At 36.0% G+C, this 26741-nt stretch overlaps 1 protein-coding gene and 1 non-coding gene across 3 annotated transcripts in view; one reads left to right on the top strand and one right to left on the bottom strand.

Moving 5' to 3' along the window:
- DHX40 (DEAH-box helicase 40) overlaps nucleotides 1–26741 on the top strand; it is a 42113-nt gene that overhangs the window by 1182 nt on the left and 14190 nt on the right. The window contains exons 3-12 of one of the 2 annotated variants that reach the window (XM_069481101.1): nucleotides 2358–2503; nucleotides 4241–4360; nucleotides 4578–4805; nucleotides 5024–5090; nucleotides 6021–6152; nucleotides 15768–15867; nucleotides 17394–17480; nucleotides 17618–17800; nucleotides 22584–22664; nucleotides 23292–23449. In XM_069481101.1, coding sequence (XP_069337202.1) covers nucleotides 2358–2503; nucleotides 4241–4360; nucleotides 4578–4805; nucleotides 5024–5090; nucleotides 6021–6152; nucleotides 15768–15867; nucleotides 17394–17480; nucleotides 17618–17800; nucleotides 22584–22664; nucleotides 23292–23449 — 1302 coding nt within the window. The remainder of the gene's footprint in view (nucleotides 1–2357; nucleotides 2504–4240; nucleotides 4361–4577; nucleotides 4806–5023; nucleotides 5091–6020; nucleotides 6153–15767; nucleotides 15868–17393; nucleotides 17481–17617; nucleotides 17801–22583; nucleotides 22665–23291; nucleotides 23450–26741) is intronic. The other variant, XM_069481102.1, reaches the window with a different exon arrangement.
- Nucleotides 14132–14193, bottom strand: LOC138392745 (U7 small nuclear RNA). The gene has a single exon (XR_011235023.1). It is a non-coding gene; the product is annotated as a U7 small nuclear RNA (small nuclear RNA).

The raw sequence follows: 26741 nt of genomic DNA, 5'->3' as shown, positions 1-26741 counted from the left end.
TAATATTGGGGGTATTTAAAAAATCTATCATCTTCTTGAAGACTAATAGGACTTCTGTACTGCATAAATGCCCACTATTTGTTTTACAGTCTCACTTCTCTAGGCACACCCTCCCTATGTCTCTCTTGCTTCTTTATGGCCTTATTTCAGATTCAGGAATTAGCTGAGATGGCAAATTTTTCCATTTTTAATTATCTTAACAGACCCAAATAGGAGCATGACATCTAGATGTTAATTCTCTTTTATAGAGGAAGGTTGTGTTGTAGTAGACTGTTAACCATTGGATATGGAAGTAATTTTGAATGATGAGGAATATGTTGATACCTGTTGCTGACATTAGTATTAATACTTCTTGGTTTTTTTCTCCAGAGCATTATCAGGTAAATATTTATTCCCTGATTCTGCCAGCAACAAGCTAGCTAACAAAGTACTCTTAAAGCATGTTAAATAAAATTTTTTGGAGGCTGTTGGTTTGGACTGAGCTCCTGCATTAGCCCAACAAATCAATCCAAAATGGAGTTACTCATGTTGAAGTTCCACCCCACCATGATGAGAAATGAAGCTGTTCATCTGACCTTCTGAGAAATCAGGAGAGAGAGAGATAATGGCCAAATCCCCAAACAGACCAGTTTTAGAAGGCATGATAAAAAAGCACCCCCCCACCTGCTTTTACCTTTATAAGAAAAGTAGTATAACTATGAAATGGCCGATCTGCTTTTTGTTTTCTGTTTCTGCTTCCCTCAGCCGTTTTCTGTCTATAAAACGAACGTCCTCTGCTCGGGCATTGGAATACTCATTCTATTTTATGGAATGAGTTGTTGCCCCATAATAGAATCACAAATAAAAGCCAATTAAGATCTTTAAGCTAAATTTGTTGTAATTTTGTATTTTGACAAGTGTCTTTCTCTTCAGTATGACAAAACTTTCTGTCATAAAGTTGGTAAAGAGCAAAATTATATTAGAAAATAACAGACATTTCTTATATTAACATATTCTAATGCTTCAAATCTAAGATGCCATCTGTTAAGACCACTATTTTATATATAGTAGTCCCCCCTTATCCTTGAGGAATATGTTCTAAGACCCCCAGTGGATGCCTGATAATGCCAATAATACTGAATCCTATATGTACTGTTTTTTCCTATACATATTATACATACCTGTGATAAAGTTTATAAATTAGGTACAGTAAGAGATTAACAACAACAATAATAAAATAGATAGGACACTGACTTGTAGATCAAAAACAGAATCAAAGAACAATTATAACACTATACTATAGTAAAAGTTATGTGAATTTGGTTTCTTTCTGTCTCTGTCTCTCTCTCTTTCAAAATACCATAGTGTTTTTGGTCCAAGGTTAACTGTGGGTAACTGAAACCTTATAAAGCAAAACTATGGTTAAGAGGGACTACTGTACTATAAAGAATGAAAAAGTGGCCGGGCGTGGTGGCTCACGCCTGTAATCCTAGCACTCTGGGAGGCCAAGGCAGGAGGATCGCTTGAGGTCAGGAGTTTGAGACCAGCCTGAGCAAGAGCGAGACTCCGTCTCTGCTAAAAATAGAAAAAATTAGCCAGTCAACTAAAATTAGAAACAAAAAATTAGCCGGGCATGGTGGCTCGTGCCTGTAGTCCCAGCTACTCGGGAGGCTGAGGCAGGAGGGTCGTTTGAGCCCAGGAGTTTGAGGTTGCTGTGAGCTAGGCTGACGCCACGGCACTCACTGTAGCCTAGGCAACAAAGCGAGACTCTGTCTCAAAAAAAAAAAAAACAAAAAAACCCAAAAGAATGAAACAGTGCCATCAATTGTAAGATGCATCTCCATTTTCAGAGCTATTAAAATGGTATAAAATGCCCATAGAATCTATGAAAGGTGGCATATTTAAATCCAGTTTTACTTCTGTGGCAAAGGTAAATTTATTTTAGGAAGTGCATGGAATTTCTTGGATTTCTAAGTTTTAAAACTCAGGGTTTACTCTTTAGAGTAAATCTTTAGACAGAAATTGAACGAAAGAAAATGCTGGGTACAGGTGGTTCGAGCCTATGCTCCCAGCTACTTTGGAGTCTGAGGTGGGAGAACAACAGATCGAGATCTGTCTGTCTCAAAAGAAAAAAACAAAAACAAAACCTCAACCCTAATTAAACAGTACATATTTCAAATGGTTAATAATATGCATTTTTAGTTTTAATTAATATTTAAATTTCTGTGGTGCAAAAGCAATACAGTATGTTGCTAATGTGCAGGGTTTTCTTTTGGAAACATTCAAGCGGTTTGTATTGATTGTCCAGAAACAATTTAGCTCTTGTAGGAAGAAACAATTGTTAACATTGTTGTGTTTTTTACCTCTGGTTTTGATAGGGTTTTCACAACATGGTATGATTGGTGTGACTCAGCCACGAAAAGTAGCTGCCATATCAGTTGCTCAGAGGGTGGCCGAAGAAATGAAATGCACTTTGGGATCCAAAGTAGGATACCAAGTTCGTTTTGATGATTGCAGTTCTAAGGTACAAAAGTTTTGTTGGTATTCATTTAAGTACTAATAACTTAACAGAAAGAGTGGAAGAAGTTCTAAAAAATTTTTAACTTTAAAATTCCATATGTATTTTAAAGAAACAAAGCCTTAGAATTTATTTTTGTTGCCTGTTGTTAATGCTTTAGCTCATCCCGTTTTCTCCCTCCTTAGTTTATGAGTGACAGTTATATTTATTTTTCTTAGAATTCTCTCTTTTTATGTTTTTTAGCTGTAAGAATCCTTGACATGTAGGTTAGTTACATTTGTATTTAAAAAAAATTTTTATTGTAGTAAAATATACATAACGAAATCGACCATTTTAACTATTTTTAGGTGTACAATTCAGTGGCATTAAGTACATATACAGTGTTGTGTAACACTGTGTATTTTTGGAAGTTTTCGTTATCCCAAACAGAAACTATATCTATTAAACAATAGATTAAACTTCTCATTTCCCCTCCCCCCAGCCTCTGGTAGTCTGTATTCTACTTTCTGTCGCTACAAATTTGCCTATTCTAGGTACTATTTTATACTTTGTGTCTTGCTTATTTCACTTAGCATGTTTTCAGGGTTCATCCATGTTGTGTCTTTGTATTCTTGAAGCCAATGGAAAACTGACAACTTAATTTTCAAAGTTAGGTATTAAGTATTAAGCATCTTCTATACACACAGCACCAACAAATTTAAAATTGTTTTCTTTTTAATAGTGAATAGTTACAGGATTTCTTAATCCTGTGCCAAATACAAAACAATCCCTGGTTTATATATGTTCGCTAATAGAAATGGCCATCCCACGCAGCACAAAGTGACTCCCCAAAATACTGTCTTTGCCTTTCTAGTGGTTCCTGCTGGGATTTTCTCTCTCTTTTTTTAATTCCCTTGTTTTATGTATATCATTGCTGTTACTCCTAGTCTTTGGATGTTTTTCTTACCTTGTTTTAATGCTAGTCGAGTGACACTGTTTTTTTAATAGGACAATGGGTAGGGAAGAGGAGAGATTGAGTGGGAAGTGCCATTTGCTTTACCTTTTTCCCTGGAATCCTCTAAAATAGTGGCCAAAGCAAGGAGATGTTGTTTCCCACAGCTTGCTCACCTGAAGCCATTGCATTTTCTTGCCACCTTTGCTGACCTTATTGTATTTCCTTATGACTTTTGTTGTTTTATTCAAAAATACCCACCTTTGTGTTTGTTTGTTTGTTTTTTTGAGACAGAGTCTTGCTCTATTGCCTGGGCTAGAGCTAGGCATCAGCTTAGTTCACAGCAACCTCAAATTCCTGGGCTCAAGTGATCCTCTTGCCTCAGCCTCCCTCCTGCTTCAGCCACCCGAGTAGCTAGGACTACAGGTGTGTGCCACCACACCTAGCTAATTTTTTATATTTTTAGTTGTCTAGCTAATTTCTTTCCATTTTTAGTAGAGATGGGGGTCTCGCTCTTGCTCAGGCTGGTCTTGAACTCCTGACCTCAAGTGATCCTCCTGCCTTGGCCTCCCAGAGTACTAGGATTACAGGCATGAACCACCATGTCCGGCCCCACCTTTGTTCTTCATTCCTGTCTCTATAGATCACACGTTTCATAACTTACCATCCTTGTTAGACTATTTTATGTATTCTTTAGTCAGATTAGTTTGATCACTTAATGTCTTTACATTTTGGGGAAAAATTTAGTTGGGAAAGTAGTGGCAAATTTTTGTGATACTTTAAGTTGATATACTCTGCTCTTTGAACGTTAGGAGACAGCAATCAAATACATGACTGATGGATGTTTACTGAAACATATTCTGGGAGATCCAAATCTTACCAAATTCAGTGTTATTATTTTAGATGAAGCCCACGAGAGAACTCTAACTACAGTGAGTATTAATATTGTGTTTGTTTGTTTTTTTTTTTTAAGTAAGTAGTTTACTTGTCTGGGGTAGCTTTTTACTGTATAGTGAATTGCCTCCTCTTACTTGTATTAATATTTTAATCTGTTAAAATAGGAGTTCCTTCGTTAGAATAGCAATATATTTAAAATAGGCTTGCTGTTAGGTACACGTGTGACTTATCAGAAAATTACTTTTCTTTCAGGATATCTTATTTGGTTTATTGAAGAAACTATTTCAGGAGAAGTCTCCTAACAGGAAGGAGCATTTAAAGGTGGTGGTAATGTCAGCCACTATGGAATTAGCCAAACTGTCTGCGTTCTTTGGAAATTGTCCAATATTTGATATACCTGGAAGGCTTTATCCAGTCAGAGAGAAATTCTGCAATTTGATTGGCCCACGAGACAGAGAAAATACTGCATATATTCAAGCGGTATTACTTGACACCTTTTTTATATCTTTTTTGATATCTATGATTCTAGTTAATTGGGTAGTTTAATAATTCATTTGTTCCCTACCATTTTAATGACAGCCCTTACGGGTCCTAGGAATTTTGTGAACCAAATTTAATTTTTCTGTGGAATAAGAGGAGGTGGTGGTAGGGGAAATGACAATTTTGAGAGCATATTATGCTTGTGTTTCTTGCTTTAGATCGTGAAAGTAACCATGGATATCCATTTGAATGAAATGGCTGGAGACATCTTGGTTTTTCTAACTGGTAAGCATTCAGTATCTGGTTTAAAAATGTTTACTATTTATAAATGAGGAATGTGGCACCCAGAGAGAGTGCTACCTCTTTTGGGAAATCTGGATCCTTCTTAACTACTGCCCTAGCTTTTTATGTTTATCTGACTAGCTTTAGATAAAAGATGTATCAAATGTCAGGCTCGTTAGTAAATATTTGTAAATATACTGACCTTTTAGAAGAAAGAAATTAAGTGGTTAAGTATTATTTTTATTAGTCTATCTTATATGGAGCTATAACCTGACTAAACAGACTTGAGTCTGAATGATTAATTTCATTATTTCAGAGGACATCCCACCAGCTTTTTTCTTCTTTGAATGGTGGAATGGTACTATGTGATAGCAGTACATAAGGTGTGAAATCCATGTATCATAGACAATAAGCCTGTGGCTTTCTGTGGAGGTCAAAAGTAAAAGTTAAATCCCAGACTAATGGTGTAACTTTTCAAGTAGCAGCACTCTACTAAGAGGAATGAGTCACTTCCTTTCTTACCTTCTACTCTACCTTGTACTGAGGTCAGAAGTAAGACATTGTAATAATCTCTTTGCCTTTTGGAGGTTGCTTAAGTATTTTGAAATATACCCAAATGCAATGGCTTCTGGATTAGCTGACCCTATGTTAACAATTTAGTGAGTCTTCTGAAATAATTGTGTTAACAAGATGAAAGTCTAGAAGATGATGAACACTTTTATTCCTTTAGAGATTTAAATTCCTTCAGAACTATTGTTTGTTCTACTTTGAATTTTATTATTGAAATTTGGTATAATTTATGTGTTCATCTTCTTCAGATCAAATGAGATTTAAAATAACTCTTAGGCAAAACTAATTTTAGTCTTGACTTTTTTATTCTTAAATTAATTTTGCTGTTCAGTTGCTGAAATTTTTTTCCCTCTCCCATTTCAGGCCAGTTTGAAATCGAAAAAAGTTGTGAGTTACTTTTTCAGATGGCAGAGTCTGTCGATTATGATTACGATGTTCAAGATACCACCCTAGATGGCTTGTTAATATTGCCATGTTATGGATCTATGACAACAGGTAATTCCTCACTAGAGTAGAAAATTTGACTGATTTTTTGAAAACTTTTTATTGAATAATCATATGTGTATAGGAGAGTACACAGCTCTTAAGTGCTTAGGTCAATGAATTTTACAAACTGACCTCATCTTTGTAACCAACAACCAGATCATGTAACAGAACATTTAGAGAACTAGCATCTCTTGAGAAAAGTGATTTTTGCTTGAAGCTTTTTCACATTCACTTTTTAACGAGCCTTAGGTGTCCCTCTTAGTATTGTTAATAGTGGGCTGTGTTCTGTCCCTGCAAAATAAAAATATTGATGGGAATTTTTTTGAAATGAAGACTGTAGTTTCTTTTTCTTTCTTTCTTTCTTTCTTTTCTTTTCTTTTCTTTTTTTTTTGAGACAGAATTTTGCCCTGTTGCCTGGGCTAGAGTAGCTGGGGCTACAGGCACATAACACCACACCTAGCTAATTTTTCTTTCTTTCTTTCTGTTTTTTTTTTTTTTTTTTTTTTGTAGAGACAGGTTCTCGCCATGTTGCTCAGGCTGGTCTTAAATTCCCAGCCTCAAGTAATCCTGCTGCCCAGGCCTCCCAAAGTGCTAGGATAACAGGCATGAGCCGCCACTGCTCCTGGCCCGAGGACTGTAGTTTCTTGATAGTAGCCCCAGAAATCACACCTAATTTTCCATTGCCACATAATTTCTAGAAATCATATATATCCAGATATATCTAAGACTAAACACAGTGGATTGTTTTGCTTTTAACTAGCCATGCATTAGTCTGCTTTTCAAGAATGATCCTGTTCTTTTGTGAATTCCAGGAGCAAATGCAAACTCTTGTTTTGATATTTGATCATAATAAATATTGTTGAATGAGTTTGTAAAACTGTTCTATTATGAAATTTATCTTGTAAAACTAAAGGGAAGTTAACCTTAGCCTCCTATTTGGAGTTTGATTGGAATTAGCATTTAAATGTCTTTATATTTTATGTGCATTATGGTTTTTGTTGAGTAGGTGATTCTTATCCTTACACTAACAAAAAACTGTTTTAGAATATATGTATCAATAAAGAACCATAGACCATGTGCTTTTTTGGATCTTTTGTGGTGATATTAGGCCCTTACTCTCTATATTGAAGTACAGATCTCTATTTTAGATTTTTACATCGTCAAGGGAATTCTTAGGATCATTATTGGATATTTAAGGTTCTTACTATTTTTTGGAGATTTGATCCACTAATGCTTTTATAATTTATTTTGTAACTGATAAATTCAAAGCACATTATGGTTGCTTTGTTATTAACCATCGACTAAATATATGTGTTTTTTTCTATGTAAATAATTTCATTCTTGCTACCACATTGAAAATAATGTTCTGTATCTGTTATTGCCTCTTATTTAACTTCCTGAAATCTGGGGTTGCTAGTGATCTGCTTCTCAAATATCATGACTTTTTTCTATTTGTGTTTTGATTTTTGTGATACAAATGATAGTGTCCTTAAAATGCTGTCCTCTGAGATAATATTTAATTATCTGGTTCGCCTGACTATTCTTTCTCTGAGGCTGTTGCCAGACCTCCCTCTCCTCCGCTCCTTTGTCCCTGCTTAAATGATTGTTTCTTAAGGTTTCATCCTTAGCTTGCTGTTTTCTTAGAATTCTCTGTTTTGGAGAGGTTGGCTCCTAGGATTCACCTGTCATTTCTGTGGACAACTCCTGAGAGCTGTCCCTAGTTCAGTCTCACTCCTGTGCTCTAGACCTCCTAGGTCTCCTCACTGGGCTTTCTGGTCTGTGCGTCATGTCATCTCAGATCATTCAATCCAAGCAAGTGGCAACTCCTGCAGGTCTTCTGTTACGTTTATCTTGTCAAGATCGTTCATTCTTCTTTTTCTCTTTTCACTCATCGCTAGAGTTGGGATTCTCAATTTGCTTTCCTGAGTTGTTTACATAGCCTGCTAAATCATTTTTCTGATTTAATTTACCATCCTACCTGCAGTGGAAAGCATAATTTTCCAAAAGCACAGCTCTGATTATATCAGTCCTCTATTGGATACTTTCAGCCATTCCCTACTGCCAACTAATTAAAATGCCGGCTTAATAACCTGGTATTCATTATGTTTCCAGCATGACTTCAACCTGTTTTCAGCCTTAATTTCCAGTGTATGTGACTTTCTGTATTGGCTTATATGTATGAATGGTGAAGATGTGTGACTGGGTGTGAGTAGAGCCATTACTGAAGGATTTTTAAATTTTACTTTCTCTTCTGATTCCAAGGGCGAGCTACTAGTGATCCATTTTGAACTTAATAATATTTATTGTAGCAGTCTAGAACAGTGCAAAGAAGCATTTACACATTGACGATGAGGTACTGAGTAACGGGTGAGGTAGAGTTGGATGAAGTAGGGAGAGAGTGGCAGGCACTTGGGATCTTAGGATTTCTTTTTTAGCCTGGTTAATATAACATAGGACTTAATTTTCTTTATTATTGGCAGTTTAGGTGATGGAGAGAGACACTATTATAATGTTATTTCCTTTGTTTCCTATTATGTTTCAGAGCTAGAAAACTTGCACTTGGGAGTGAGGAGAGGGAATAAGGGGGTTCAAAATGACCCATAGCTAGATTTAGGGGATAGGTAAAAATTATGAGGTAGATATTTTATATTTTGCTATTATTTCTGGACTAGCCATGAGGGTGGCTGCCTGTTTTGAAAGGACATTTTAAAATACCTCCCTAACTGACATCCAGAATTCTCACCTGTCAAAAGTGGAGAGGTGCTGTGGAATCCCTTCTGCCAAGGTTGTACGATCCTGCTCGCTGGGCTGGCTTCCCCGTAACTCCCAGTCTTTGTGATACCTGTTCTCTCAAGCTCAAAACTTAAGAGATATTTTTATTTCTTTTCATCCCTCATCCTTTATGTTACTCTGTGTTTGCCATTTCCTTAACTTGAACTCCTCCTTTTCCTTTTATTCTCCCCTGTCACTGGCCGAATCTGGCTATTTTGTTACTAGTGCGGGCAACTTTATAAAAACTTTTTCTGAATTCTCATGACTTTGATCTCTTCCTCATTTGAACCTCTATGGCACTTAATTCATTGTACCTTGTGTTATGGTTGTCTTATCTTCTCTATGAGATTGTGAACTTCTTGAGGGCAAGTACTATATGCTGAAAAAGTCCTGATTAAATATTTGCTAAACTGAGTTCCAGATTTTCTACTTTCTGCTGATATTCTTTTAATGTCTTGCATCAAATACTGTATCTAGAACCTTATTCTTATTTCTCATCTTTTCCCTCTTCTGACTTTCTCATTTTTGTTCAAGGTATTGCAGTTCTTCTGTCTTGTCATGCATCTAGGGAAAGCCTAATTGCATAAAAATTTATGAGCTGAAATATGCCAGTTATTTTATAAATGGCAAATATTTGCATGTAATTAGAGAATTTTAGCACTGAAAGTAATTATCTAATTCATTGCTTCTTAGCCTTTTTTGGAGTGTGGAGATCTCAGATTCCTTTTAAAAGGTGATGAAAACCACAGCTTTTTTCCTCTAGAAAAATGCACATATGCCCACATGTATGTTTTTACATAATCAGACTTCCTTATTTTACAGATAGAGGCTAAGTGATATGCATATGGCAGATCTGCATTTGATAACTGATGCTTTATTCAGTAGAAGGGGATATAACAGTATGTATATTTTCAGAATATGTGAAGAAAAGGAAAGGAGCTCTATCTTGGATTAGTGTACAACTTTTTTTTTTGAAGGGGTCTTGCCATGTTGCCCAGGCTGAACTTGAGCTCAAGAGATCTTCCCACTCAGCCTCTCAAGTAGCTGAGACTACAAGCATGTGCCACCATACTCAGTTAGCATATAACATTTTAAGAGAAAAACCTGTTCATGTAGATAGATAGTTACATAAATTGAAAATTAATTCTTTCTTTTGCCTACAAAACAGAACATTACCTCAATGTGGCAAGTACCTAGAATTTGACTTTGTCTAAGATAGATTCTTTAGATGTTAAGATTAAACATGTGGGGAAAGAAGGCTGGTGAGCATCATGTAAAGACCTGTACTCTATGTGGAATCTCCCTTAATAGGAAAATTTTTTGTCTTGTAAAGAAATATGTAATTTATACTTATTTTTAACAAAATCAGTAAAGTAAGGAAAATAATTAAAATCACCCAGATCCACCAACACAACTAAGTGGTAATTACTATTACCATTTTGGGACATATTGTCTTGAACTTTTTCTTTACATATGTAAATGTATTTTTATTATTTATGTTTTTTAACAAAAATGGGAGTATGTTTTATATGCTATCTTATGTTTTTCTTTTTTACTTTTGCAGAAATCTTAAAAGCATAGAAAAGTACAAAAAAATCTACTTCATACTAGCAGAATTAACATACTGTTAGTGTCTCAGCATATTTGCTTCAATTTTCTTTTTAAAAAATTACTTAATTGAGGATACAATGATACGGTTTCATTATAAACAATTTAAGCAGTGTACAGAATTAGGAAGGTAAAAGTAAAGAAATTACCTCAAATTTTTCCATCTAGAAATAAGCGTATTTATAGTTTAGGAAAAACTTTATTCAGACATCTGTGTGTGTGTGTGTGTGTGTGTGTGTATGTATGTGTATGTATGTGTATGTATAAACATATAGAAGGATAAGTAGGTAGGTAGGTTGATGGAAATAATTTTTAAAAGTGAGATTATACTATTAGTTGCTTTTTATAAAAGTATTAATATTTTAACTTGGATTTACTTGAAGCAATTGTTAAACTTCAAGTAAATCTTTTTCTTTACCACAAGATAATATTTTATAAAAGATTGCTTTAAGGATTAAAAAGACAAAAAATATTAAGTTAATATCTTTTTTTAGCCCATATTTGATTAGAAATCTTATCTGTTGACTTCCTTATTTGAAAGATAAGGATATAAGCACTTTTAATTTTTTTTATCTCCTCCCTTATTTTTATATTGTTCACATGTATTCAGTGTTCACCATCAGTCCTTTTACCATGTTTTTTCCATTCCTAAGTTTTGTTGTTATTGTTGTTGTTGTTGTTGTTAATTTTAGATTGGCTGCATTTTGTTAACTTTTTTTTTTTTGACAAAGGGGCCCATGAGCACTATAATTTATTTATTTTAGTCCTTTTATGTTTGAGAATGTCTGGCTTTTTGCCTTTATACTTGAACTACATCTTGGATGGGTTTATGTTCTTGGGTTACACTTTTTTTCCCTTAGAACTTGGTAGACGTTGTCCTGTTATCTTCTGGCATTGAATGTTGCTGTGGAGAAGTCTGAGGCCAGCCTGATTTTTTTTCCCCTCCTTGTAAGTGACTTGCTTTTTCTGTCTGATTGCCTGAAAATTTCTATTTTTATCCACAAAGTTCAATAGTTTTAATTAAGGTATTTTTTGGTGTTATTTTAGATTAGAATTTCCTGGAATTGGATGTGTTCTTTTTAAAAATCAGCTTTATTGGGATATGATTTATGTGTAATAAAATGTCTGTTTCAAATATATAGTTCATTAAGTTTCGACAGCATATATACCTGTGTAACCATCACCACACCACAGACATGATCGAGAACATTTCTGACGTGCTCTTTTGATCTGCAGATTCAATTTTTCATTTCAGGGAAATTCTCTTGTGTTGTATCTTTGAATATAGCTTATGTCCCATTTGTTAGTTTTCAGGGATACCAATTATTCTTATGTTGGATTGTCTGCTTCTCATATTTTCAAATTTCCTTCTAGCACCTTTATCTTTTTCAGCTGCATTTAATTATTATCTAAAGACTTTTTCTGTGTCAGGAGTTTGATTTGCAGCTGTGTTAGTGAGAATTTTCAGTGTATTTTTTGACTCACCCAAATGACTTCTTGAAGCAGGATGGAGTTTGAGCTGAGCAGTGTTGTACCTCTTTGTTCCGCTCTAGAGTCTTCTTTTCTCCCCCTTTGATTGACAGCTTTTGAAGTTTATTGCATTAAGCTATGTTCCCTTTATTCACACACACACACACACACACACACACACACACTCTAACATATTTCTGCTTTGGACTCCTTTTTGGGGAGATTTGGAACTAGAATTTCTGCTTTGGGCTTTTTTGGGGGGTGGAATTTGGGATAAGAAATTCTATGAGGAAGATTCAGTGGCCTTAACACATACATATGATGCATCTTTTTAGGAACATTACTCCATTAAGAGTGTTGAGTGGTCTTTCCTCAATATCCTTGGTAGACTTTGGAACTTCTTTCTGACTCTGTGCCATTTTTCTCTCTTTTTTTTTTTAAAGAGACAGGGTCTTGCTCTGTCACCCAGGCTGGAGTACAGTGGCCTGATCATAGCTCACTGCAACCTCAAACTCCTGAGCTCACGTGATCCTCCTGTCTCAGCCTCCTGAGTAGCTGGGACTACAGGTGCGTGGCAGTGCACCCAGCTAATTTTTTTTTTTTTTTCGTAGAGATGGGGGTCTTGCCGCACTGCGCAGGCTGGTCTTGAACTCCTGGGCTCAAGTGATCTCTTGCCTCAGCCTCCCAAAGCGCTGGGATTACAGGCGTGAGCCACTGTGCCCGGCCTTTGTCCCTTTGACCTCCTTCTTAATAACATCCTAGTACCTTATCAGGTACTGGAATAAGTGGGGTAAGGTGTATCAGAATCTTTCATTGGTGGGAAAATCAGAGAATGGAAGATTGTTACATATTAATGAAAGTATTTTTGCTTTCTTTCCTAGAAGGTGAGAACTTGCTTTAGGAGTATAAGTATTTAACTTTTCCAAGTCTTTATAAACAAACATAAAACTGGCATGTGTTTGTAACTGTGGAATATGGTGGTAAAGTATGTGGGAAAATGTAAAATGTGGAACAGATGTGAGTCTTGTCAAAACAGCCATTTCAGGACTTTTTAATTGACTATTGTGAACAAAATGGTAAATTTGAAATTTTGCTTGAATTGAAAACTAAAACAAATCAAGGACTTTTAGAAATAGGTTGATTGAAAACAGACTTTATTATGGATAAATGTGTTCAGAAAGGACATTTCTAATTTATGTAAAATTTTCAGGTAATATGAGATTTTAAAGGTAGAGGGATCTTAATTTATCATTTATATAATGCATTTTTAATTTATTAATTCATTCCACAACTATTTATTGAGCATTTACTATAAGCCTGGCGTTGATTTAGATATAGAGGACATGCCTTGAATAAAGGAAAGCCCTTGTCCTTGTGGACCTACTTTGTAGTAAAGTAAATTGGTAATAAATAAATGTATAAACATATAATTTGAAATATAAAGTAGCATATTACTCATTTGAGCTATTTAGAAGAAATGAGCCACCTAAATATAAGAAATAACTGAAAAAAAAATGAACACATATGCTTTTCACTGGATTCTTTAAATCTGAAAGAAAAGGTTTTTTGGAATTATTTTTTGATTTATATCAAAACTTCTCTATAGATAACATTTATATGTGACCTTTCTAACACTTTTTACTTGCAAAATTAATTTCACTGTGATATGGAGGAATAGCAACATTACTTTGTTTTAAATTCGCCTATCTATATGTAAATCTTGAACTAGTACTTTAGCTCTTTGGGCTTTGGTTTTTTATTCATAAAATGAGATGGTTGGCCTACTTCTGTGATATTAAAACTCTGCTCATCTATGCCACTCTTTTTCTCCCTTATAATAGTTCAACTTTGTTATGTTATAAAAATTATATTGGGAGTACATGGATCTTTATAATTTTATAAGATTTTATTTGAAAACAGGTTTTCACTTCATCTTTTTTTTTTTTTTTTTTTTGAGATGAGGTTTTGCTATGTTGCCCAGGCTAGACTCGAACACCTGGGCACAAGTGATCCTCCCACTTCAGCGTCCTGAATAGTTGGTACTATGGGGACACACCACTGTGCCTGCCCGACTACTTTATCTTTTTTTTTTTAATTTTTAATTTATTTTATTTTTGTTGTAATAATAAATTATTTCAGGGAGTCTTCTGGTGAGGACCCGAAAACCTGCTAGACAAATTCTGAAAGAGCTGTAACACTATCTTTTTTTTAATTTAATTTTCTTTAAATCATTAAAAAAAAAATTTCAAATATATTTTCTGGGCATGGTGGTGTATGCCTGTAATATCTTTTTAAGATTTTCTTGGCTGCTGGAAAGAAAATAACTTGAGATTGCTCATGTAGAAAAAGTGAATTTTCTAAAGGAACATGTGCATATCTTCTGGACATCAAATGGCAGTCAGGCATTTAAAAATATTTCTCTAAAGTATATATATGTACTACTACTTAGTAATATATATAATAGTAAACACATATAAAAAGTTTAAAAGGATGCTATGAAAAATAGAAATGCTAATGATTTCTTTTTATATCCCAGTAGATTGGCTTGTGTATTCCTTGGAATGATTACTCCTAATTTTTGGATACCATTGATATCCACGCAACTCCCTGATTTTTTCCTTTATCCCACCTCAGCCAACCATTCAAATGCTTACGTCCTAGAATTTATTATTACTATCATTTTTGACATCTCGATTTTAAATATTTGCTCTCTGATGATTACTTCCTGTTTGTACCAACTCACTTACTCTACTGTTCCTAATTCAACAGTTTTCAGAGTGCATGGAAACTTGTCCTTTACCAGCCTTCTCTTATCTCCTTTACCTCGTGCTGGAATGATTTCCTTGCACACATTCTTAACTTTCTTGCCCTGTTTTCTGTTTAACCTGGCAGTAGAGCAAGTCTGGCCAATACCATGTTTCTACTTGCATCACAATCATTCCTCTTAAGCCTGGGAAGTGCCAGGAACCTAAAACTACTTTCTTGTCAGTTCTCATGACTGATTCATTCTTTGCTCTCTTTAGGCTAGATTTCTCTTATCCATGTACATTAGTTACTTCCCTGTGGTTCACAAATTTATTTTTCCTCATTGTGAGAGACTAACCTAATCAAATTGAACTTCTCTTGGACCTTATTCCATATTCACCAGAGAATTAAACTGACTTAGCTTGAGGAAAATGTTTATCCCTGGTACTGTAAACTATGGGCAGAGGAGCAAGGTACCATACTATTATATAAGCATTGCTGCTGGGGCCCACCCTTCAGAATTTGTGGGTCATAGAAATGAATGTGGCATTACTTCTTTCGAGAAGTAGTCATGAGTTAGGCAGACACCCTCTACCCTACCCCCCCAAAAAACTGCTTAGCTAATCAATCTTTAAGGCAGAAGAATTCCTTAATCTGGAGTTCATGAGTATCCAAAAGAGAATCTCTGAATACCCTAAAATTGTTTGAAATATTTTTGTGTGTTTACATATGTGTCTTTTAATGGAGAGCAGGGCCACAGTTAAAATATCTTCAAAGGGAGCTCTGACCAAAGTACTCTGCTGTAGTTTTTTTTTTTTTTTTTAGCAATAATAACCTATGATTCCATGGATTTAGAAATCTTAACAGTGAAAGGTGAAGAAGAAATAGTTTTTGCTATTACATTTTGAATTCAAGATTATTAAAGAGATGAAGAAAATATAATTTTTAATGAAAAGAGTGAGTACTTTAAAACTTGAGTTTGACAAATGCATGTTGTAAATCAGTGTCTTCTCTTTATGTATATTTTAGATCAACAGAGGAGAATATTTTTGCCACCTCCACCTGGAATTAGAAAATGTGTCATATCCACCAATATTTCTGCAACATCTTTGACAATAGATGGAATCAGGTGCAACTTTTGAAATTTTTCTTAAAGTCAAGAAAGCCACTTAGCTAATTATTACTGAACATTAGCTAAACATCACTGAGTTTGTTTCTCTGTGTCCTCCCCTAATTATGGGATTAGGGGAGAAGCTCTCTTGAATAAATTGACCTCTGTAATTTTCTGTTTCCAGCACAAGCAAAAGCCATTAAATAGCATGTTTCAGAATGTTGTCTTCTGTGAATGATAGACTTAGGACTATTCCTAACTTAGTTCATTACCTGACTTGTTTTCCATTTAATTGGCTTCAAATGGCATGTTAAGGGCTAGTTGGAATTAGATTCTGAACCTGTTAGAATGGTCCAAAGCTGACTTTAAAGTTTATTTTTTTATTGAGGTGAACTTACATAACATGAAATTAATCATTTAAAAGGGAACAATTAAGGGGTATTTAATACATTTAAAGTATTGTGCAACACTACTAGAACTATCTATTTCTAAAACATTGTGTTACCCCAACATAAAACCCTTACCCATTATGCAGGTAATCTGCATTCTCCTTTCCACCCCAGCCCCTGGCAACCATAAGTCTTTACTGTTTTTATGTGTTTTCTATTATGGGTATTTCATATAAACAGAATCATACAATATATGACCTTTTGTGTTTGGTTTCCTTCACTTAGCATATTTTTGAGGTTCATGCACGTTATAACATGTATTAGTACTTCTTTCTTTCTTTATGGCTGAGTAATATTCCATTGTATATATACTGCAATTTGTTCATCCATGCATCCATTAATGGTTAGTGGGCAGTAAGGTTGTTTTTACATTTTAGGTATTATTAATAGTGCTGCTATGAACATTTATCTATAAATATTTATTTGATTATTTGTTTTCAGTTCTTTTGGGTGTATAGTTAGTAATGGAGTTGCTGGGTCATGAGGTAATGTTGTGTTTAACTTTTTGAGGAACTCCCAGACCATTTTCTACTTTAGCTGAACCATTTTACATTCTTACCAGCATCACATAAGGGTTCCAATTTCTTGACTTTCATGTTTTACACTTAACATAGAAGGTATTGTGTAGTTGTTAAATTGCTAGAAAAGGGCCGGGCGCGGTGGCTCACGCCTGTAATCCTAGCACTCTGGGAGGCCGAGGCGGGTGGATCGCTCAAGGTCAGGAGTTCGAGACCAGCCTGAGCAAGAGCGAGACCCCGTCTCTACCAAAAATAGAAAGAAATTATATGGACAACTAAAAATATATATATATATATATATACATATATATATATAAAAATTAGCCGGGCATGGTGGCGCATGCCTGTAGTCCCAGCTACTCGGGAGGCTGAGGCAGGAGGATCGCTTGAGCCCAGGAGTTTGAGGTTGCTGTGAGCTAGGCTGACGCCACGGCACTCACTCTAGCCTGGGCAACAAAGTGAGACTCTGTCTCAAAAAAAAAAAAAAAATTGCTAGAAAAGGAAAACCCTAAGTGTTTAAAAATTAACAAGTCTTCCTTTGTTTTCCAGAAACTTAACTTGCTTTCATTCTCCTTAGGTATGTGGTAGATGGTGGCTTTGTGAAGCAGTTAAATCACAACCCCAGATTAGGATTAGACATCCTGGAGGTGGTTCCAATCTCAAAGTAAGTCTCTGGGTCAAGCCTTTTTGTTCAAAGAACAGTTGGTTAGATAATTTCTAGTTGGTTTGGGGATAGGAAGTAAATTACCTGGGAAACCCACAAAACATTTTGGGGACTTTTTGTTTTTTATCCTTCTGTAGGAGTGAGGCATTACAGCGAAGTGGCCGAGCTGGCAGGACTTCCTCAGGAAAATGCTTTCGGATATATAGTAAAGACTTTTGGAACCAGTGTATGCCTGACCATGTGATCCCTGAGATTAAGAGAACTAGTTTGACATCTGTAGTTCTGACCTTAAAGTGCCTTGCCATACATGATGTCATAAGGTATGTGGAAAATTTGAAAAAAAGAAAAATGTGTTAGGTTAAGCCAGGATATTCCTTAAAAATTCTTTTGCAGTATTTGACTCATACATCCCTGAGAATTGAGGCTAACCTATTTTCAAGGTGGGTTTTCTTATTGGTTGTTTTCCTTTTTCTTTTCTTTTTTTTTTTTTTGAGACAGAGTCTCACTCTGTTGCCTGGGCTAGAGTGAGTGCCGTGGCGTCAGCCTAGCTCACAGCAACCTCACACTCCTGGGCTTAAGTGATCCTACTGCCTCAGCCTCCCGAGTAGCTGGGATTACAGGCATGTGCCACCATGCCCAGCTAATTTTTTCTGTATATATTTTTAGTTGGCCAGATAATTTCTTTCTATTTTTAGTAGAGACGGGGGTCTCACTCTTGCTCAGGCTGGTCTTGAACTCCTGACCTCGAGCGATCCTCCCGCCTTGGCCTCCCAGAGTGCTAGGATTACAGGCGTGAGCCACCCCGCCCGGCCTTATTGGTTGCTTTTCAACCAAACCAAAGAAAAAAAGACTTCCTTGTATTGGTTTACTGGGAATTGATCCTTTGCTCATGTTTTAACCTTGGCTTGATAGAGGGGCCTCAAGCTTATGTTTATGTGGATCACTTGGTGATTACTGTTTATTTGTAATGAAAGGTATTAATGATCCTAATTCTAGTCAGAAAATGTTTTTTTGTAGCTTTTTTGGTATAGCCAGCATTGTACTGTTTACCATGAAAGACAGAGTAGTACTCTGTAGTTTTTTTGCTTTTACTAAGCTTGAGTTATATTGGGGAAACAAAGTTCAGACACATGAAGGAGAGAATAGAACAACTGTTAGTCAAATGTTAATCTATATAATTTATTGGTATAGGACAGTATATTATTGTAGGGGATGGAAATTTCATATCAGACGTGATAGAGCGAGTAATGAAGGAAAGTACTGTCTTAATCTTTATTTTGATCTTGATTAGTTGGGAATCTAAACATGTCGGGAACCTTGGGAAAAGGTGACCATAAATTCTTTAAATTCATGATAATAAGTCATTATTAGGTATACCCAAATATGTATTATATACTCTTGGAAAGCCAATTTCAAAATGTTTTGCATAGTTATTATAAGACTAGAGATTTTCTAAATGAGAATATGTAGATCCTAGAAAGAGGAAAGTATGTCATAAATGAAATTCTAACTATAAACATAAATGATACCAATGAGAGAGAAGGAAAGTGCCACGAACAGAGCAGCATCTAACCAAGAATGAATATATATTAGAAAAATAGGAACAATAATTACTTAATATCATCTGCACTGAGTTATTTTTCCATTGTAAGTCTTAAGATCTAGGATGTACTAAAAATCCCCAAAATATGAGACACCAAAAAAACTTGACTTTCTTCTTCTTAAGTTGTATGCAAAATCAGGAAAGGTGGACCCAGTGTTTAGGATAGATGGTATAGTATTCGTAGACGACAAAAAGAAAATGGAGATTCTCAATTATTATTTTGCTTTCCTTTTCCATTCTTCTATCAAGAATGATTTTAAAACTGGAAAGGCAAGAGCAAGTCTGAATAAGGAAGAATTGAAGACTAGGATGGATTAGGAAATAATGAGAGAAAACCTAACTACCATAAATGAATTTGTCTTGAGCATTTAGATATTATTTCCGTGGTACTAAAAAAACTTGCAGATTTAATGTCAGAGCGCTTATGAACCATCTATGAGAAATTATGCAGAATAGGTTACCAGGAAATTGTGAGAAAGGCATATGTCCTGATTTAGTAAAAGTGTAGATTCATTTAGTAAAAAGTATAGATTCTGGAAACAACTGGCCAGTAAGCTTAACATTAATTCCTAGCAAATTCTAGCATAGTTTATTAAAAAATGGTTTAAGAGAATTTAATGATGATTTATAATAATTGAGTATGCATTCAAATAGTTCACAATGAATATGTCATTATAGGCCGTTTCCTTTTCAGTTTGAGGACAGGACCATCCATATAATGGGTGATCCACAAGAATTTATTGAATGTTAACCTAATGTACTTTGTTTTCAACACAGTACTTAACAAAATTGCATTTGATATCTTTATGAATAAATAAGTCATCTATAGATGACAGTACTGCTGAATAGACTATGGTTGCCAAATAGCCAAATCCAAAAAGCATCAGTTAATTGCATAGTGTAGTCTAGATGAAGTTTTACTGGTAGTGTGCTGAACTTAGCTGTTTTATGATAAGCATTTTTATGAAGATACTGAATAAAAATATTGAAGTCTTGATTACCACATTCTTGAAAATGTCTTGATATCTCATGGGTATATGATCTCAATAGGCCAGAAATGTGGGCAAAAACCAACAAGGTATAAATCTCATAGGATACATCTTTTTTTTTTTTTTTTTTTTTTTTAAGAGACAGGGTCTCACTCTGTCACCCAGGCTGGAGTGCAGTGGTGCAATCATAGCTCATTGTAACCTTGAATTCCTGGGCTAAAGAATATCGTCTCACCTCAGCCTCCTACGTCGGTAGCTGTGACTATAGGCATGCAGTACCACGTCTCACTAATTTTTAAATTTTTTTTTTGTAGAAGCGGGATCTTGCTATGTTGCTTGAACTCTTGGGCTCAGGCAGCCCGCCTGCCTCAGCCTCCCAAAGTGCTGGGAATAATTATAGATGTGAGCCACTGTACCCACCCTAAGCTACATCTTACATCCTGTGTTTTAGATGCACAATAAGGAAATACATGTGGGAAAGATCTGAAATTACCAGATCACCACAAACTTAATATGAGCTTGCAGTTATGGTTTTGTTTAAAAAGAACAATAAAAAAAAAATCCCACTGGCATAGACTTTGATTATATTAGTAAATTGTAATGTCTCTACAACAGGGAATCATAGCATTTCTGTCCTGTGTTGGTTACTTAACGACTGGAATTCAGTTTTGGATATCATCAAGTTTAATGAGGAGTTTGACAAACTAGAGTGTTTTGCAGCGATCCCTAACCTTTTTGGCACCAGGGACCAGTTTCATGGAAGATAATTTTTCCATGGACTGGTAGTGGGGTGGGGTTGGGAGGAGTGGCTGTAAATACAGATGAAGCTTCGCTTGCTTGCTTGCTTGCTTGCTTGCTCGCCACCGCTTACCTACTGTGCACTGTGGTTCCTAGGTTTCATGGAAGATAATTTTCCCATGGGTCGAGGGGTCGGGGTGCACAGCGGAGTCCTGTGGCCTGGTCCTTAACAGGCCACAGACCAGTAACAGTCTATGGCACAGAGTTTGGGGATTGCAGATCTAGAGGATGGTAATTAGATATGGTGGGTCTCACAGAAACCAAATAATTAATGAAGAGTGCTTGACACAATTAATAATTGCTGGAATTAAGGGAGAAAAATTACTGCAGTTTTTAAAATTTGCATATTTGACAAAAAATAGTTTTTACTGTTATGTAGAAGAGGAAGCTGACTAGTTTGATACTGCTCTAGCGTAGGGTGACAAACTATGTTCCAGTCTCACTGTTTTTGTAAATAAAATATTATTAGAATGTAGCCATGCCCATTTGTTTACATATGTCTGCTTTTGCTATAATAGCAGAGTTCAGTAATTGTGACAGAGACCAAATGGCCTGCAAGCCTAAACTACTTACTCTTTATCCCTTTACAGAAAATGTTAGCCAATTCTTGCTCTAGAAGCTACCAGGACCTATTGTTAGGAAAGCTAATAATAGAACAGTCTAAAAAATTTTTGTTTGTTTGTTTATTTTAAAATAGAGCTTTGAATCCTGGAATGGACATTTATGTAAGGTATTAGACCTTTTGTCCTTTATTGAACCTTTGTCAAGGTGAGAAATTGGAGTGGATAATTTTTCATCTCAAGATTTAAGGTGGAAAAAATAACCAAGTGGAGATCATATTAAGTATTTATTATTCCTAGTTTTTAAAAATATATATTCATGATTGATTATATGCCACTCTGCTGTCCTTTGTGAATATTTTTGTTAATTTTATTATGTATGTTCATTAATAAAATTATATAATTTAAGAGAATGTCATTTTTTCAGGGGATGTACGCTGAAATAATTTGGGCATGAAGAATTGGCGTTGTATTTGCAACTTGTTTTCAGATAGTTCAGAAAATATTAATAAGTACATACACATGCATATGTAAATGACAAAAATATGGGAAAATTAATTGAATATACTTCCCCTTTTATCTAAAAGCATTTTGAGGTACTATTGAACAATTTAGCTACTTTCAATTAATTTTTCTCCACTGTTTTATAAAAATTTGGGAAAAAATGTGAACTGCAGAAGAGAGTAGACTTGACATTGCTGTGAAGGATGGGGCAGGATGAAACTAAATAGAAAGGAATGGTAAGAGTGTTCCAGCCAAGGGGAGTAAAAAAAAAAGTGCTGCTTGAATTAGAGGAGTGTGAGTCAGAAAAAATTATTTCCTCTTTTGCTGAATGCTGGTCATGATCATAGAATTTTGTTCGTTTTTTATTTCATTTGTATTTTTTTAGAGATGGGGTCTTGCTGTATAGACCAGTCTGGTCTTGAACTCCTGGCTTAAAGTGGTCTTCCTGCCTGGTCCTCCGGCCTTGTCCTGCCACAGTGCTGGGTGGGATGAACTACCATGCCCAGCCTATAGAATGTTCTAAAAAAAAGAAGAGGAGGACTTGAAAAATAAAACTAAAACCTTTTAAAGAAATATTCATCATATGTGTATAAAATTCTACCATATTCAAGGAATGGCTTCTCATTACGTGTCTCATTTAAACACACAGGTTTCCCTATTTGGATCCACCTAATGAGAGACTTATTTTGGAAGCTCTTAAACAACTTTACCAGTGTGATGCTATTGACAGGTAAAATTTTAAAACCACAACAAAAACAGATATTGATCTCTTTTAAACAGGGTTCTAAATGTACCTTCTTTTATCAGTAGAAAATTATTTAAGTTGGATGGATTGTTTTACTTGAAATTAGAATTTGTCCTGAGTCTTTCTTCACAATTCTGATTTAAAAACTATACCATAAAACCATTTTTGCTTAATACTGGTATTATTTAACAAGTAATTTCTGGGTACCGTTTCACTGCTAAGCTTGATGCTGAGTACATAAAAATGATAAGAGGGCCATAGTCCCTGTTCTCATGATTGTGTGAGGGGAGAAGTTTTGATAATTATCAGTCTCTCATTTCTTCAAGGACATTCTTTATGTTTCAGTGGCATGTTTGTATCTTTTATTATACTGCTTTATTCTGCCTCATTGTTTAGTTTTTGGATGTATTAAAGGATTTTGATAGTAGGGATTTATCATCTTTATGTTCCTCTTATCAATGACCACAGTTTTTTATTTTCTTATAATTGAATTGAATTCCTGGAGGTGATTTAAGGTATTCTAAATTATATCAGATTTATTCTGAATGATGAACATTACATTTATACTCTCCCAATGTAGAAAGACTTGGGAACTTTTTTTTTTCTATTAAGGAGTGGCCATGTGACCAGATTGGGTTTGTCTATGGTGGAGTTTCCTCTCCCTCCACATCTCACATGTGCAGTAATAAAGGCTGCTTCTCTGGATTGTGAAGATCTACTACTTCCGATAGCAGCAATGTTGTCTGTGGAAAACGTCTTCATTAGACCTGGTAAGAAGTTTATTGATAAGTTGTTGTTCATTGTTGTTTTGTTTTTATTTTTTGAGACAGAGTCTTGCTGTGTTGCCCAGGCTGGAGTGCAGTGGCCTCATCATAGTTCACTGCAATTTCAAACACTTGGGCTCAAGTGTTCCTTCTGCCTCAGCCTTCTAAGTAGCTGAGACTACAGGCATGTACCATCACACCTGGCTTTTTTTTTTTTTTTAAATCTGGATCTTACTATGTTGCCCAGGCTGGTCTCAAACTTCTGGCCTCAAAAATTCCTGGCTTCAAGCAGTCCTCCTGCCTTGGCCTCCCAAAGTGCTTGGATTATAGACATAAGCTATGACAACCAGCCTTTTTTTTAATTAATAGACTTTATTTTTTAGAGCACTTTTAAGTTTACAGAAAGATTAAGAAGAAAGAACAGAGGGTTCACATTTATCCCCTCCAGCCATTTTCCCCTATTATTACATCTTTTATTTGTGTGGTATTGCAACTTTTGAGCCAATATTGATACATTATTATTAACTAAAGAGATCACTGTGTTGTATATGCTATAGGTTTTGACAAATGTGTAATTACACATATTCAGTGATACTACAGTATCATTCAGAATAGTTTCATAGCCCTGAACATCCCCTGTGCTCCCCTTACTCATCCCTACATCTCTTCCTACAGACCCTTGGAAACCACTGCTCTTTTTACTGTCTCCATAGTTTTACCTTTTCCAGAATGCCATATAGTTGGAATCATACAATTCATAACCTTTTCAGATTGGCTTCTTTCACTTAGCAATATGCTTTTAAGGTTTCTCCATTTCTTTCCGTGGCACGATAGCTTATTTCTTTTTATCACTGAATAGTATTTCATTGTATGGAATTTGTTCATCCGTTCACCTATTGAAGGACATGTTGATTGCTTTTTCATGTTTTGGCAATTATGAATAAAGCTGCTATAAATATCTATGTATAGGTTTTCATGTGGACATAGGTTTTCAACTCGTTGCTGGATCATAGGGTAAGAGTATGCTTAGTTTTATAAGAGACTGCTAACCTATCTTCCAACATAGCTATATTGTTTTGCGTTCCCACCAGCAATGAATCTGAGAGTTCTCTTGCATCACATCATGATGATGTTAGTGTTTGGATTCTGACCATTCTAATTGGTGTGTAGTGGTACCTCCTTGCTGTTTTAATTTGTAGTTCCCTGTTGCCATAAGATGTTGAGCATCTTTTCATATACTTATTTGCCATCTCTACATCTTCTTTGGTGAGGTATCTATTCAGGTTTTTAAATTTATTTTTATTTTATTTTATTTTTTACCCCTGCCTTTTGCCCCCTGTTCAGGTCGTTTTAAGTTCAGTTGTTTGTTTTCTTACTGTTGAGTTTAAAGAGTTCTTTGTGTAATTTGGATAATAGTTCTTTATCAAATGTATTTTTTGTAAATATTTTCTCCCAGTCTGTGGCTTGTCTTATTGTCTTGACATTGTCTTTTGCAGAGTAGAAGTTTTTAATTTTAATGAAGTCCAGCTTATCAAATATTTCTTTTGTGGATTTTGCCTTTGGTGTTGTATCTAAAAAGTCACTGTTGGCTAGGCACGGTGGTTCACACTTAATCCCAGCACTTTGGGAGGCTGAGGCAGAAGGATCATTTGAGCCCAGGAGTTTGAGACCAGCCTGGGTAACATAGTGAGACCCCTGTCCTACAAAATAATAAAAAGTCATAGGCCGGGCGCGGTGGCTCACGCCTGTAATCCTAGCACTCTGGGAGGTCGAGGTGGGCGGATCTCAGGAGTTCGAGACCAGCCTGAGCAAGAGCGAGACCCCATCTCTACTAAAAATAGAAAGAAATTATATGGACAGCTAAAAACATATATAGAAAAAATTAGCCGGGCATGGTGGCGCATGCCTGTAGTCCCAGCTACTCGGGAGGCTGAGACAGGAGGATCCCTTGAGCCCAGGAGTTTGAGGTTGCTGTGAGCTAGGCTGACGCCATGGCACTCACTCTAGCCTGGGCAACAGAGTGAGACTCTGTCTCAATTTTTTTTATAAACAAAAACAACAACAACAAAAAAAAGTCATAGTTATACTGAAGGTCTTCTAGATTTTCTCCTGTATTGTCTTTTATTAGTTAGCTGTTCCAGCACCATTTGTTCAAAATACTATCCTTTCTTTGTTGAAATGCCTTTGCTCTTATGTCAAAGATTACTTGACTTCTCTTGTGTGGGTCTGTTTCTGGACTCTCTATTCTTTTCCATTTATCTATTTGTCTTTTTTTTTTTTTTTTCCAATAAATACCTGCCTTTGTTTTTTATTGCATCCTAGTGACTTTACAACAGCCAGAGAGAAAGTACTTAAACCAAGTTCCAGCAGGAGAGTGGGAATGTTGGGGTATTGACTCTCAAGTGAGGTCCCAGAACTGAGCAGAAGGGAGGCCTAGAATGGAGGAGGGAGCCAGTCAGGCCCTCCATCCTTCCTGTCCTAGGCTGGGAGCCACAGATTCCCTTTAACCAGTTACTGCCCCGACCTGGGTCTTCCTCCACTAAGTGTAATCCTGAGTTACCAAACAGGGAGCCTGGTGTCTTCCCACACCCCTCAGACCAGGACAGGTGACTGTTTTCCTCACTGCATGGTGATGGGAATATCTTCCACATCTCAGGGGGCTGTGTTCTGAAGCTCAAGCCTTATTTCAGGGGACAGTTGTGGATGGGGCCATAGTTGGAGCAGTTCCAGGAGGGCCTCTTTGTGATCTGTGGCCAAGTCTGCCTTGTAGCACCAAAATCAGGAGGCACTGGTGCCAGAGTACAAGCAGCTCACAGCTCTCTGTCTGGAACCCCAGAAAGTGGAAGACCAGGGCATCCAGCACCTGGCAGGGCAGTGTATACTTCCGATGCAGCAGCAGTCGCAGGAAGATGCTGTTAGCACTACATTTCATCTTAGCAATTTTCAGCATGACTGGAATTTTCTACAGTATCACACTGATTTGATTATTGGAGCTTTATAGTAACTTTTTTTTTTTTTTTTTTTTGAGACAAGGTCTTGCTCTGTCACCCAAGCTGGTATGCAGTGGCCCATTCATAACTCACTGCAGCCTCAAACTCCTGAGCTCAAGCAATCCTCCTGCCTCAGCCTCTCGAGTAGCTGGGACTATAGGCACATACCACCATGCTTGGCTAATTTTTTTATTTGTAGAAATGGGGTCTTGCTGTGTTGCTCAGGCTGGTCTCAAATTCCGGGCCTCAAGCAATCCTTCTGTCTTTGCCTCCCAAAGTGCTGGGATTACAGCTCTGAGCCTTTGCCT

The sequence above is a fragment of the Eulemur rufifrons genome, chromosome 9 (assembly GCF_041146395.1).
Source record: "Eulemur rufifrons isolate Redbay chromosome 9, OSU_ERuf_1, whole genome shotgun sequence".
Taxonomy (NCBI): Eukaryota; Metazoa; Chordata; class Mammalia; order Primates; family Lemuridae; genus Eulemur; species Eulemur rufifrons.
This window is presented reverse-complemented; position numbering and strand designations above follow the sequence as displayed.